The sequence below is a fragment of the Penicillium oxalicum genome, chromosome VI (genome assembly GCF_001723175.1).
Source record: "Penicillium oxalicum strain HP7-1 chromosome VI, whole genome shotgun sequence".
NCBI lineage: Eukaryota > Fungi > Ascomycota > Eurotiomycetes > Eurotiales > Aspergillaceae > Penicillium > Penicillium oxalicum.
Window position 1 is genome coordinate 2,803,966 of NC_064655.1, and position 13,048 is coordinate 2,817,013.

Here is a 13,048-nt window from a genome sequence, read left to right on the forward strand (position 1 = left end):
TGACCTCTGATCATGGATCCAATTCCATGGGATCAGGTCAAGTCTGGGGATCTGGATGCCTTGCGGGTCGCACTTCTCTCAAGTTCGACCTCGCGAAGGCTCCGGGCCCTACAGGAACTTCGCGACAAGAGCGGTAAAACTTTCTCCATCCTAAGTCCATATTTTTACCGCCTTGATTGATACTGATCATCGATGTGAACAGAAGTCGACTTGTCTCCTGAATCTCAAAAGGACGTTCTTGCACTGCTCTTTCTGACATATCCTCTATACGTCGACCGACCGTCCCGGCAGGCCGTCCAGCAATGTCTCTCTTCCCTTCTCCGGACTCCGAATGGCTCCGATCATCTCAAGGACGTGACCGAAAAGTTGAAGAGCGAGGCCGCGAAACCGGGTCTAGCGTCTAACTCCGGCTTTGTCTTGTTAGAATGGTGCTGCGCTGTTTTGCAACAAGTCAGCGAACGTGCCGATGCGCCATTGGCCAATGTCCTTGACCTGATTTCCATTGACGCCAAAGCATTGGAAAATTGCTTCAGCCATACCCCCAAAGCTTCAGTCAGACAATCAGCACTTCGGGTCACTAGACGAGCTTTGCGCGCCGCTTTCTCTTGTGAGGCTTGGGGCGAGGAAGCGTGTCGCCAGTCCATTGCCCGGTTGACCACCGAAGCAACGGCCGGTTACAAGAATGTGCTATTGCTTGGTGTCATTTCCGGTGTCTGTGCTCGACTGCCGGCTCGCAAGGCAATCCTTGAGGAGGTCAAGAAAGATATTCTGGGCTATTATGTGAAAGAAGTGATCAGCTCAAAGGTGGCAGTGCCTGCTCACGTGGCCAGTGGGCTGTCGGATTTCTTTTCATCGTTCATCACACACGAGGACGTTGTGAGCGAGTTGGTGCCTCCCATGGAAAAATCTATGTTGAGAGCACCTGAAGTGATTATGAACGGAGTAATTCCACCGCTATGTGCTTCGTTGCCTGAGGATATTGACCTCTCAGAAGTCTTACAATCCCGTCTCTCGAAACATCTGCTGGCTAGCATGAAGTCAAACAATGCGACTATTCGACAAGGTGCAGCTGATTCTTTCGGAGCCCTCGTTTCACGCTGCAAGACAGACACGTTGGTGTCAAAGATCGCCAATGAGCTTCTCAGTCCTCTAAAGACACAAAAAATTACGAGCCCCGAACATCGTGTCGCTTACTCGCAAGCAATTCTCGCAATCCCAGCGTCTGCGGGAGTATCTACTGAGATCGTTCAAGGACTTTGTCCTGTGTTCACTCGAGAGTCCAATGAAGCTGCTCTGGAAGAGGAATTGAAGGCGTTCTGCGCACACGTTTCTTTCCTTATCAAGTCATCTGTCAAGATTGCTGAAGATGTGACTAGTGCAGTGGCCAAAGGAGTTTCTGACAAGAGAATCCCGTTCAGAAGAATATGGCAGCTGAGAGTGGGAGAAATGCTTTGGAACTCTGACGTTAGCTCCCTCAAGACAGCTGAGATCGAGCCACTGGTTGCCAAGTTCCTGTCCAAGATGAAAGACATCTTCGTGGAGGTTGCTGCGAACCCTCTGCCGTCTGCGCAAAGTGGCGCCCTATCATCTGCCTATATCTTCCTCGCCGTGTTCCGGCGTGTGTCAGATATCGAAGGCTCGGACAAAGCGCTCTGGGACGAGAAGGTCACGCAAGCGATGACGATGGGCGCCAAGCCTTCCTTCCTCCTTAACCCTCGTGCTTATTCGAAGGTCACTTCTTCTGCGGAGACGCAATGGCTCGTTCGAGCCTTGGCTGCCGTGACGGCTGGTCCTACCCTCAGACATGTCGATGATGCAGCGAAGACAGCATGGGCTCAGGCGCTGATTTACGTCATCACTGGCCCAACACTAGAGACCGCCCATCGCCAAAGTGCCGTGGCTACATTGGCCTCCATTGTTCTTCAGGATCTCAAGTTGATAGGCCGTATCATGACTAACGCGCTCTGGTCTTGGCTTTTGGCCTTCAGGACGGCAGAGAAAGAGTCTGCCGCATCTTTCGCCGGGCCCACTAGCGAAAGCTTGCTTCACTTGGTCTTGAGAGGGTTAAATCCTTCACCCAAAGCAAGAGAAGAAAATAATGTCGACCTTTCAGCACTGGAGGGTCAACTTATTGACCTTCTTGTCCTCGGGCGTTCAGTGATGATACCTAATTGTTCGTGGATTGACTTATGCTTAGCAACTGGCGTTGATCCTGGAAACCTCGTCCGTACTTATCCCGGTGATTGCATCGATCGACTAGTCAATGTCACCACCGATCCCTTGCAGTCAGCAGTGCCCAATGTCAATGAGGCAGTCTGGAGCGCCGCGGGGGATTTGGCTTTTGTCGCACCCGATGTCATGGTACCACGAATCGTTGACCAGATTAAGAGGGACCTTGATGGAGGTCGCCTGGCCAGATTCACAGCTACGGATGCAGCCATCGCTCGCACTCCTGAAGGAACTACATACATCGATGTTTTGAGCAGCAAGTCGAAACAACCCGTGTTCGATAAGAACACGAAAGACTACGACACTTTGAAATGGGAGCAGGAACTGCGAGCTCAACTGGCTGAGAAAAAGGGCCAAAAGCCCAAGAAGCTCACTCCTGAAGAACAGTCGAAGGTGAATGCTCAACTCGCGAAAGAATCAAAGATTCGTCAAGAAGTCCATGAGGAAGTCAAGCGTATTGAACGTGGAGCTGGATTTGTTCAAGGCCTAGCTAACAGTCCTGCAAGCGATGCTGAAGGATGGATCAACGAGGCTGTAGGCTGCTTGCTCTCTCTTTCCAGAGCCGGCGCTGGGCTCTTCGTCGGCGACACAGTCTCTCGAGCCTACGTTGCCTGTTCCGACAAGTTGTCGTCGCGGCTTGCCACTACTCGACCTTTCATTGGAATTGCAACCCTTCGTGCCATTGGCAGCACAAACTTGCCTGCAGAAATGGAAACAGAGCATCTCGGTCAACTTGTTACCAGGATAATGTATCGCTTGCGGTTTGCATCTGAGCAACGCCCGCTTGACACTCCTTCGCTCGCCTATATTCTCCCCCTGATCTTCATCATTCTCAGTCAAAATGGTATTGAAGAGGTGAAGGGTGAACAAGAAGGTGAGCAAGTGCTTCTTGCTGTCGAATTCTTGTCATTCCATACCAGTTGCTTCGCGGACGTGCGACTACCTCGTGCGGAGGTTTTGCAGCATCTTCTCTCAGGCATGCAAAGATATACACAGCATTATAAATTGTTCAAGGACACTCTGTTTGATTTTTGCCGTTGTATCTCAACCACCATCACTACCGAGGAACTTCAAACACTCTTGCAAGGCACAATTGTTTCCGATTCCTCCGTGCGCACCTCTGTGCTTCAGGTCATCGATGCGGAGATTGACCTGACTGATCTTGACTTTTCGGAGCACATTTGGTTGAGCTGTCACGACCAAATTGAGGAAAATGTCGAGCTTGCCGAGGCCATCTGGGATGAAAACGGCCTAGAAGTGGATGAAGATGCTTATCCCAAAATCGTCAAATACCTGGATTCTGAGGATTACCAGCTCCGGAGCGCTGCGGCGCGGGCTTTGGCCCATGCCATTGAATTTGACAAGGGCAAGTTCGATGGGATCTTGTTTGACCTGGAGGCCAAGTACTCAGAGGAGGTCAAGCCCAAGGCGCCGGAAAAAGATGCCTATGGCATGCCGAAGAAGATTGAGAACACCGACAATTGGGTTGCCCGAAGCGGAATTGCATTGGCTTTCAACGCCATGACCAATCTCTTTGAGGGCGATCAGATCATCAATTTCTTGCAGTTCCTCATTGAGCGTGGTCCTCTTGTCGATAAGAACCCGTCTGTGCGAGCTCAGATGGCAGAGAGTGGCAAATCCGTCATTGCCGAAAGGGGCCAACAAAAGGTTGAGGAGTTGATGAAACTTCTTGAGACCGTGTTGGAAACGTCAGACAAAGCAACTCAAACTTCAGATCTTTTGAACGAGGCGGTTGTCGTACTCTACGGTGCACTAGCCCGTCATTTGCAGGCTGAGGACCCTCGGCTTCAGACGGTCGTCAACAAGCTTCTTGCGACGTTGCCAACACCCTCGGAAACCGTACAATCTGCAGTTTCCGAGTGTCTACCCCCTTTGATTCGGCTTTCTGGCCCCAAGACCGCCGACTACGTGCAGCAGATGTTGGATTCGCTTCTCAATGTTAAGGACTATGCCACTCAGCGTGGAGCCGCCTACGGTCTGGCTGGTATTGTCAGCGGTAGAGGCATCTCCACTCTGCGTGAATTCCGCATTATGAGTCTTCTCAAGGAGGCTTTTGAGAACAAGAAAGAAGCGCATCAGCGACAGGGGGCCTTGTTGGCATACGAACTCTTTGCTTTCGTTCTTGGCCGTACTTTTGAGCCTTACGTTATTCAACTCGTTCCTCAGCTACTTGCCGGTTTCGGTGATCCGAGCATTGATGTTCGCGATGCTTGTCTGGATGCTTCGAAGGCATGCTTCCAGAACCTTAGCTCATATGGTGTTAAGCAGATTCTCCCGACTCTTCTCGACGGTTTGGATGATACTCAGTGGCGTAGTCAGAAGGGCGCTTGCAACCTCTTGGGAGCCATGGCGTATCTTGATCCTCAGCAGCTTGCTGCCAGCTTACCCGACATCATCCCACCTCTCACCGTCGTGCTGAACGACACCCACAAGGAAGTCCGTAATGCTGCCAACCGCAGTCTACAACGTTTCGGAGAGGTCATCAGCAACCCCGAGGTCAAGAGCCTGGTGAACGTACTCCTGAAGGCACTCAGCGATCCGACCAAATACACTGACGAGGCGCTCGATTCACTCATCAAGGTCTCTTTCGTGCACTATTTGGATGCGCCATCTTTGGCTCTAGTCGTTCGAATTTTGGAGCGTGGTCTAGCTGATCGCTCTGCCACCAAGCGCAAATCTGCTCAGATTATTGGCAGCTTGGCTCATCTCACAGAGCGGAAGGATCTAATTGCGCACCTACCAATTATTGTTGCCGGTCTCAACATGGCTATTGTTGATCCTGTTCCAACCACTCGAGCAACTGCCTCCAAAGCTCTGGGTTCACTCATTGAGAAGCTTGGCGAAGACGCATTGCCTGATTTGATCCCCAACCTGATGAATACTCTCAAGTCAGACACCGGTGCTGGTGATCGTTTGGGATCTGCACAAGCACTTTCGGAGGTTCTTGCTGGTTTGGGTACCACCAGGCTTGAGGAGACTTTGCCTACCATTCTCCAGAATGTGTCGAGCTCGAAGCCTGCTGTTCGTGAAGGCTTCATGACTCTGTTCATTTTCTTGCCCGCTTGCTTTGGTAACAGCTTTGCCAACTACCTCAGTAAGATCATTCCTCCTATTCTTGCTGGTCTTGCAGACGACATTGAGTCGATCCGAGAGACTTCTCTGCGCGCCGGTCGTCTTCTTGTCAAGAACTTCGCGACCAAGGCTATTGATCTGCTTCTGCCTGAGCTCGAGAGAGGCTTGGCGGATGACAGCTATCGCATTCGTCTCAGCTCCGTCGAGCTGGTTGGAGATCTGCTCTTCAGTCTCACTGGTATCAGCGGCAAGTCCGAGGCAGACGAAGAGGAAGAAGAAGCCACTCAAGCTGGCCAGTCGCTATTGGAAGTTCTTGGAGAGGAGCGAAGAAACAAGGTTCTTTCAGCCCTCTTCATCTGTCGCTGCGATACTTCTGGCTTGGTTAAGAGTGCTGCAATGGCAGTATGGAAGGCCCTTGTCGCTTCACCCAAGACTCTCAAGGAGATGGTATCGACTTTGTCGCAGCTTATCATTCGTCGTCTCGGCTCGTCCAACATGGAACAGAAGGTCATTGCTTCCAACGCTCTCGGCGATCTCATCAAGAAGGCCGGCGAATCTGTGCTCTCTACACTGTTGCCACTGCTGGAGGAGGGACTTCAGACTTCCCCTGATGTGGACGTCAAGCAGGGCATCTGTTTTGCTTTACGTGAGCTTATTACTGCTACTACTCCTGAAGCTCTGGAGGATTATGAGAAGATTCTCATTTCTACTGTTCGTGTGGCTCTTGTCGATAGCGATGAAGATGTACGGGAGGCTGCTGCTGAGGCGTTCGATGCTTTGCAGCAAATTCTGGGCAAGAAGGCCGTGGACCAAGTTCTCCCTTACCTGCTTCACCTGCTCAGAAACGACCAGGATGCCGAACAGGCTTTGTCTGCTCTTTTGACTTTGCTCACTGAGCAAACTCGTGCGAACATCATTCTCCCCAACCTCATCCCCACGCTACTCACACCTCCGATTTCTGCTTTCAATGCCAGAGCACTGGCCTCCCTGGCTGAAGTTGCAGGAGGCGCGATGACAAGAAGACTCCCGAATATTATCAACGCTCTCATGGACGGTATTATTGAGACGAATGACGAGGAGTTGAAGTCTGAGCTTGAAGCCGCGCTTGACACCGTCTTGGTGTCCGTAGATGAATACGATGGTCTCAACACTGCTATGAACGTGATGATGACCTTGGTCAAGCATGATGATCATCGCCGCCGAGGCAAGGCCGCCCTTCACCTCAGCAAGTTCTTCATAGATGCAGAACTCGACTACTCGCGTTACCATCAAGATCTGATCCGTGTCTTGTTAATCTCATTCGACGACAGAGATCAGGAGGTCGTGAAGGCCGCCTGGACTGCTCTCAGTGGCCTCACTTCGCAGCTGCGCAAGGAGGAAATGGAGGTCCTGGCGATCCCGACGCGCCAAACACTGCGCCAAGTTGGCGTCGCGGGTGCGGATCTGCCTGGCTTCGGCCTTCCCAAGGGCATCATGGCCGTCCTGCCAATCTTCCTTCAAGGTCTGCTCAATGGAACAACCGACCAGCGCACACAGTCTGCGCTCGCGATTGCAGATATCATTGACCGCACCGGTCCCAATTCGCTCAAGCCGTTCGTCACACAGATTACCGGTCCCTTGATTCGTGTGGTCTCGGAACGTTCCGTTGACATCAAGTGTAAGCTCGCAAAGTCGTCCCTCTATCCCTGGACACAGTCATGCTAATTTATACGCAGGTGCCATTTTCTTCACACTCAACAAGCTTTTGGAAAAGATCCCGCTTGCTGTCAAACCCTTCCTTCCTCAACTCCAGCGCACCTTTGCCCGTGGTCTTGCCGATTCCTCAAGCGAGACACTTCGCAACCGTGCAGCCAAGGGCCTTGGTATCCTCATCACTCTGACGCCAAGAGTAGATCCGCTCATTGCTGAACTCATCACTGGATCGAAGACCACCGACACTGGTGTTAAGAATGCTATGATGAAGGCTCTTCAAGAAGTGGTGGGTAAGGCTGGGGCGAACATGAGCGAGGCTTCGCGAAATGCTATTCTGACTTTGATTGATGATGACGCGAGTGATGAAACTGACGCTGTTGCCATCACAAACGCCCGACTGCTTGGTGTGCTTGTCAAGGTGATCCCAGACACGTCCGCTGTGCCTCTCATCAAGCATCGTGTGCTCAACGGTCAATTCTCTCATGCGTCCATTCTCGGTCTCAATGCTCTGCTCGCAGAAGCCCCCGCTGTGTTATTGGATAATTTCGTCACAGAGACTCCCGGTGCCATCTGTCAGGGTGTCACTCAGAAGGACCCGTTCATTTCTGATAACAGTGTCCTCGCTGCTGGAAAATACCTTCTCTCCAGCCACGGCGACCACAGCTTCGAGACACACAAGGCCATCTTTGAGGCCTTGACTTTGGCAATTCAGCCTGGAGGTCCAGTTGACACCCGCCGACTGGCACTCGTTGTCATTCGAACCGTCAGCCGCCTGCATCCTGAGCTCACTCGCCCGCATCTGGCCATTCTTGCCCCGCCTATTTTCGCAAGCGTCAGAGATCTGGTCATTCCTGTGAAACTGGCATCGGAAGCTGCTTTCCTATCCCTCTTCTCTGTTGTGGACGCGGATAGCGAGGTCTTTGACAAATACATGGCGGGACCTGGTGCTTCTTTGCCTCCAGGCCCTAAGCGCAGTATGTCAGACTACTTCAAGCGAGTCGCGATGCGCCTTGCTAATCAAGCACGCGAGCGCCGGGTCGCCGAGGGTGGCGAAGGTGGACTTGGTCTGTCGAATGACGAGGTAGACGATGAAAAGGAGGTCTGGAGTATTGGCAAGGTGGATCTGGGAGATGATTCGTTCGGTGACGACTGATGACTTTGACTTCCATGTCGAAAATATTCCAAGGACTTGTCTATCAAGGTTCATTTAGATATACCCTTGGCTTTTCTTATCAATTTTTTTCATGTCTATATGTGTCGCGTGAAGTTTGCAAAGGTACAATTCCGTTGAAAAGTAGGTATGAAGGAACAGCCCCGTTGCTCCTGCAGTGCTACCAGTACGGGCACCCTACTTTTGTGACCATTTTCTAGATCGAGATCTTTTTCTACAGAAACTGGCTTTGGAAATGCCAGGGATACCAATTTGGGCTTACATGATTCGGAAGAAAGATGCCATTTGGGCAGAAGATTCTCTGAAATATATATCTCTTATATAAGATACTGTGAGTGTTTAGATACAATTCCCCTCTGGAGCCCAGGTAACATTCAATCAAGATGGATCCATATTTGGTATCCAGGTGGGATGGATGTATATTTGGCTTGGTGTGCTACGGAATACATACATTCAGCAGGACCAGTATAGGTTTCCACTGACAAAATCCTCTCCTGGGTGGTCGTTCAAAGTAGATCACTCGGTGAGAAAACAAACAAGAAAATCCACTACGTGAGAACAAAAGTCTCATCGAGGGTACATTTGTACTTTGCTTTTTGGGGTTACTACATCTATCAGTCACTGTTGAGATAATGCTGATCGAAAGTGGGCCTTCGAAGGGGAAAAGAGTTAGTAAATGTTCACAGAACTCTGGAGCGCATTGCAAATTGCAATCTCGTTTCTTCTATTCTTATTGCTCCAACATGATCATCGTAGCACTGTCAATCCACGATCATAACTGATGCTATGCGATCACTCCTATCACAATTGGGCACTGCTACACATCAATGGCGACACAATCTCGAAAATACAACTCATTGAGTTGGGCGATCACTCGACCCCAGATCAACCAAATGGGACAGGGGACATGATCAATTGACAGTACGTGACTCTGCGATAAGATGAGCCATCACGTGCGGTGCCAGATGAGGTGGTGTCCTTCTAAAGGTCTCCGCGTCAGCGCCTAAGCTCGGTTAAGAACCATGATTTGACGATGAGATTCACTCCGCATCGAACTAGGTCATTGGATTTTGGCGTCGAGGCGGTGAAAGCTGACGATACGGCTCGATGGCAGTGACCGATTTTTGAAGAGAGATCTCGTGACCCATGGACCAGATATTGGACGGGCTCCCGATCGGGCCTAGTTGGAAGGGTGCAAGCCCTAACCCTCAACTGCGTGTTGGAGGGGACTCGCTTACTGCACATTAGCTAATCGGCCCGCCCCAAACTCCTCACCGTCTGGTTTTCCACGTCCAGTGTAACGAACATCATCCGCCAACGACCGTCGATACGCCGACATCAAGATGTGAGTTTCCATCTCGTGCGATATGCTGAGCGAATTCAACATCCCGCCCCGCGATCATCTGCGAAATTTTGGATCCGATACCGCCGAGTCCAGATATTGGGAATGATTCGATGGAATGGAATAAGTGCAGAGGCTGACTCCGTCTTTTTTCCTCTTCAGGGTCAACCTTCGCACCCAGAAGCGCCTTGCGGCCTCCGTGGTCGGCTGCGGCAAGCGCAAGATTTGGCTCGACCCCAATGAGATGACCGAGATCTCCAACGCCAACTCCCGTCAGACCATCCGCAAGCTCGTCAGCGATGGCCTCATTATCAAGAAGCCCGTCACCATGCACTCTCGCGCCCGTGCTCGTGAGCTGACTGCTGCCCGCCGTATCGGTCGTCACCGCGGTCTGGGTAAGCGCAAGGGTACCAAGGATGCCCGTATGCCCAGGTACGACCAACCCGACATTCCCGAGGATGTTTTTTTCTTTTGAGATGAGATTGGGTTATCATGGTTTTTTCCATAGACCCAGTGCGGAACGTGAGCGGAGCAGCAGATGCTGACAAGTTTTTTTTTCTGCCCTTTACAGCCAGGTCCTCTGGATGCGCCGCATGCGTGTCCTCCGTCGTCTTCTCGTCCGCTACCGTGCCGCCGGCAAGATCGACAAGCACCTTTACCACGAGCTCTACCACCTGAGCAAGGGTAACACCTTCAAGCACAAGCGTGCTTTGGTTGAGCACGTGAGTTCTTCCCTCGGCTGAAATCGCTCGACCACCGTCATTCGATCTCTTTGATCCTCCCCGGTCAGCGCGACAATCGAGACAACTGACTAACGCGGAATTCTTTGCCACCTACAGATCCAGAAGGCCAAGGCCGAACGCCAACGTGAGCGTGTCCTCAAGGAGGAGATGGACGCTAAGCGTGCCAAGAACAAGGCTCTCCGTGAGCGCCGCGCTGAGCGTGTCGAGGCCAAGCGCAACGCTCTGGCTGGCGAGACCCAGGAGTAAATCCGTTTCCAAAACTTGCATTCCGTGGTGTGATTTGACACTTCTCGACTCATCGGTGCGGAGGTTATGAAATCGGATGAAAACATACTGGGTTTGTTCCGGGGATACTGAATTTATTTTTTCGAAAAAGCGGCTGCACTACTCTTACTACCCTTTTGTCTCCTCGAAATACATTAGTGTCGGCCTTGTTCCCTCGAGAAATCCCCCCCTTCTTCCCATAGTCGGGCACTTTTAACTCTGAAAACGACGACGACGCTTACCAGTTTTTCTCTGAGGATCGCATGGGGGTTCGGGCTTCTGGGATCTTTTGGGAAATTTTGGAGCAATAGGAAGATGCAATGATGATGTGATACTCAAGCTATTCTTGTTGATATCGAGAAGGCAAAAGGAAAATCTTCAAAACGAAAAAAAACTACAAAAAACCACTTTCCCTTCTTGCTGAACCGGCGCCTTAATGTGTTGTAAGGTCATCCTTCCACCCTGTAGTAAGCCAAACAACCAAATTGTACATGTGCTTTCCGGCTTGATCGTGATGATGATCTTGTTCTATTCTTGTGAGTGCCCATTAACTTCAAAGTCAATAGCTTCTCAGCGCATCCATTTGGGACAAGTCTAGGCAGCAATCAGACGGGGCTTTGATTGATTCAAATTTGTTGAAGGTCCGAACTTATTTGATCGTTTGATCATCTGCCGGTCATTAGGTTAGCCTATTGGTTTCTCATTTTTCCCTGTGCCATTTACCTGGTACGTCAATGATGGAAGCCCGTTCAACACAGAAGCATACGTTCGGGCTTATGGCAACTTCTATTGATGTGGTTCTCACGAAAGACCGGACGAGCCTGGGGCTCGATGGATGTAAGAATTATAAATTCTAGCTTGTGCCCGGGCAGATTGAAATCGGGCATAAAGCTGCCCGGGTGAGTGTAAATAAAGCTTTACATGGATGATAAGGGCCACTATATATTCTACATCCTTCAATTGTAAGTTATGGCCCATTCGCTAAAGTTTGCAACCCGCCAAAATCTCTACACCGACAGCGGCAGCGGACCTTGCAATTACGATATAGAATGAAGGACCGAACAAGACAGGTGTTACAGCCGTGAGAAATCTTTCAAGAAAAGATCCCAAATGGTCTGGAATGGAACCTTATCAGGTCGCAGTTCCATTGAATCTTCCCTGACTGGAAGCTCTAGCCGGTAGGTTGAGCTGAGCTGCCATTATCGCCCGAAATTCTCCACATGCATATGGATACTTTCTGCTCTCGATACCACATCAATTCAAAATATGTTAGGCGAATCCACAGGGCTAAGTACCGACGGATCCACATTGCAAGTTACATAGCACGATCACGCACGCAGCAGCAGCCCGAGATAGGCAACGTATAGGGATACATATATTCGGCAGATTCCATTAGAGATTAGATCTCGACTTGAATTTCGACGAAGGTGGTAGCGTCAGATACATGTGGTTCTTATTTGGACTCAAAGAGCTGCTATCTCATACCTAACCCCTGAACATTGCCTGGATGGTAACGAGCATTGATCTAATGGATTAAGTGTCATGCCCGCGTCCATTCCATCCCGTCTGGGTGATTCTCGCACGGAGTTACGGGACTCATCAATCAAGACATAGAATCTCGCATCGGTCCTTCTCGTGTGACTAGTCGAAAGTGAATATTCACATATCATTGAATAGCAGTGCGGCAAATCGGAGATGGATATCATGATATATGTCGAGATCTCAAGTAACCATCGCGGGGTCACACGCGAGAACCACCGTGCTAAAACTCCAACCAACAGGTCCAATTGGATTCTAGAGGTATTGTGAATACCGGCTACGCGTATATATTGATTGCAAAATCGAGGACTACTTGACCATGTTGAGTACTCGTTGTGAAGTGCCTGAAGTGCCTGAAAAGCGAGGAATTCAGAATCCTGACGGGAATGTCACATGCTCACACGGTGGAGCATAGCGGTCGAAGAGTTTTGCTATCGATCGGACCAATCAGCATCAAAATTGTTAAATCTCAAAGGTTACGCGATGCTCCGCAACGAGTCAAGCCCCACCCGACGCCGAGAGTCCTCTCAACGACAGACAAGACCAACATATGAAAACAGCGACTGGTACCTGAACAGATCCTAGAAGCGAGACTTCCGTCATGCCCTCTAGATGCTTGACCAAGGATTGCGTGAGTGAGGATGAGAATGCTGGAAAAGTGTGTCTAAAGAGAAAGCAAGTCAATCAAGGACCATCTGCAAGGTAAGCCAGCTCATCGTCCATCTAGACAAGCTATAATCCCCAAGCTCACATTCAGAGTCAACAGCTAGTAGTTACTCGGATCAATGGAGCATCCAAGAATTCTCCTATGATAAGATTGCTCGCTTGACCTCACAGAAGCAAATTCGACATGCTAGGCTGTGCAATACATCATGAAGAAGTTCTGAAGCTGACACTCGACCTGAAAGTGATCAAGTGAAGTAACTCAACCTTGATGAAATTTCCAAGGGAAATTCTCCATCTCAAAGGAACAAT

At 50.4% G+C, this 13,048-nt stretch overlaps 3 protein-coding genes across 3 annotated transcripts; all 3 read left to right on the top strand.

The window, feature by feature from the left end:
- Positions 1 to 12: 12 nt before the first annotated feature.
- POX_f08204 (eIF-2-alpha kinase activator GCN1) lies at positions 13 to 8,167 on the top strand (the record flags this gene model as incomplete). The annotated part of the gene is made up of 3 exons (XM_050116984.1): positions 13 to 133; positions 203 to 6,979; positions 7,038 to 8,167. 3 exons carry the CDS (start codon positions 13 to 15, stop codon positions 8,165 to 8,167), a joined length of 8,028 nt encoding a protein of 2,675 aa, XP_049967123.1.
- Positions 8,168 to 9,552: 1,385 nt separating this feature from the next.
- POX_f08205 (60S ribosomal protein L19-A) lies at positions 9,553 to 10,516 on the top strand (the record flags this gene model as incomplete). Its single annotated transcript, XM_050116985.1, has 4 exons — positions 9,553 to 9,617; positions 9,690 to 9,959; positions 10,099 to 10,249; positions 10,367 to 10,516. 4 exons carry the CDS (start codon positions 9,553 to 9,555, stop codon positions 10,514 to 10,516), a joined length of 636 nt encoding a protein of 211 aa, XP_049967124.1.
- Positions 10,517 to 12,674: 2,158 nt separating this feature from the next.
- POX_f08206 (uncharacterized protein) lies at positions 12,675 to 12,843 on the top strand (the record flags this gene model as incomplete). Its single annotated transcript, XM_050116986.1, has 2 exons — positions 12,675 to 12,775; positions 12,840 to 12,843. 2 exons carry the CDS (start codon positions 12,675 to 12,677, stop codon positions 12,841 to 12,843), a joined length of 105 nt encoding a protein of 34 aa, XP_049967125.1.
- Positions 12,844 to 13,048: the final 205 nt, after the last annotated feature.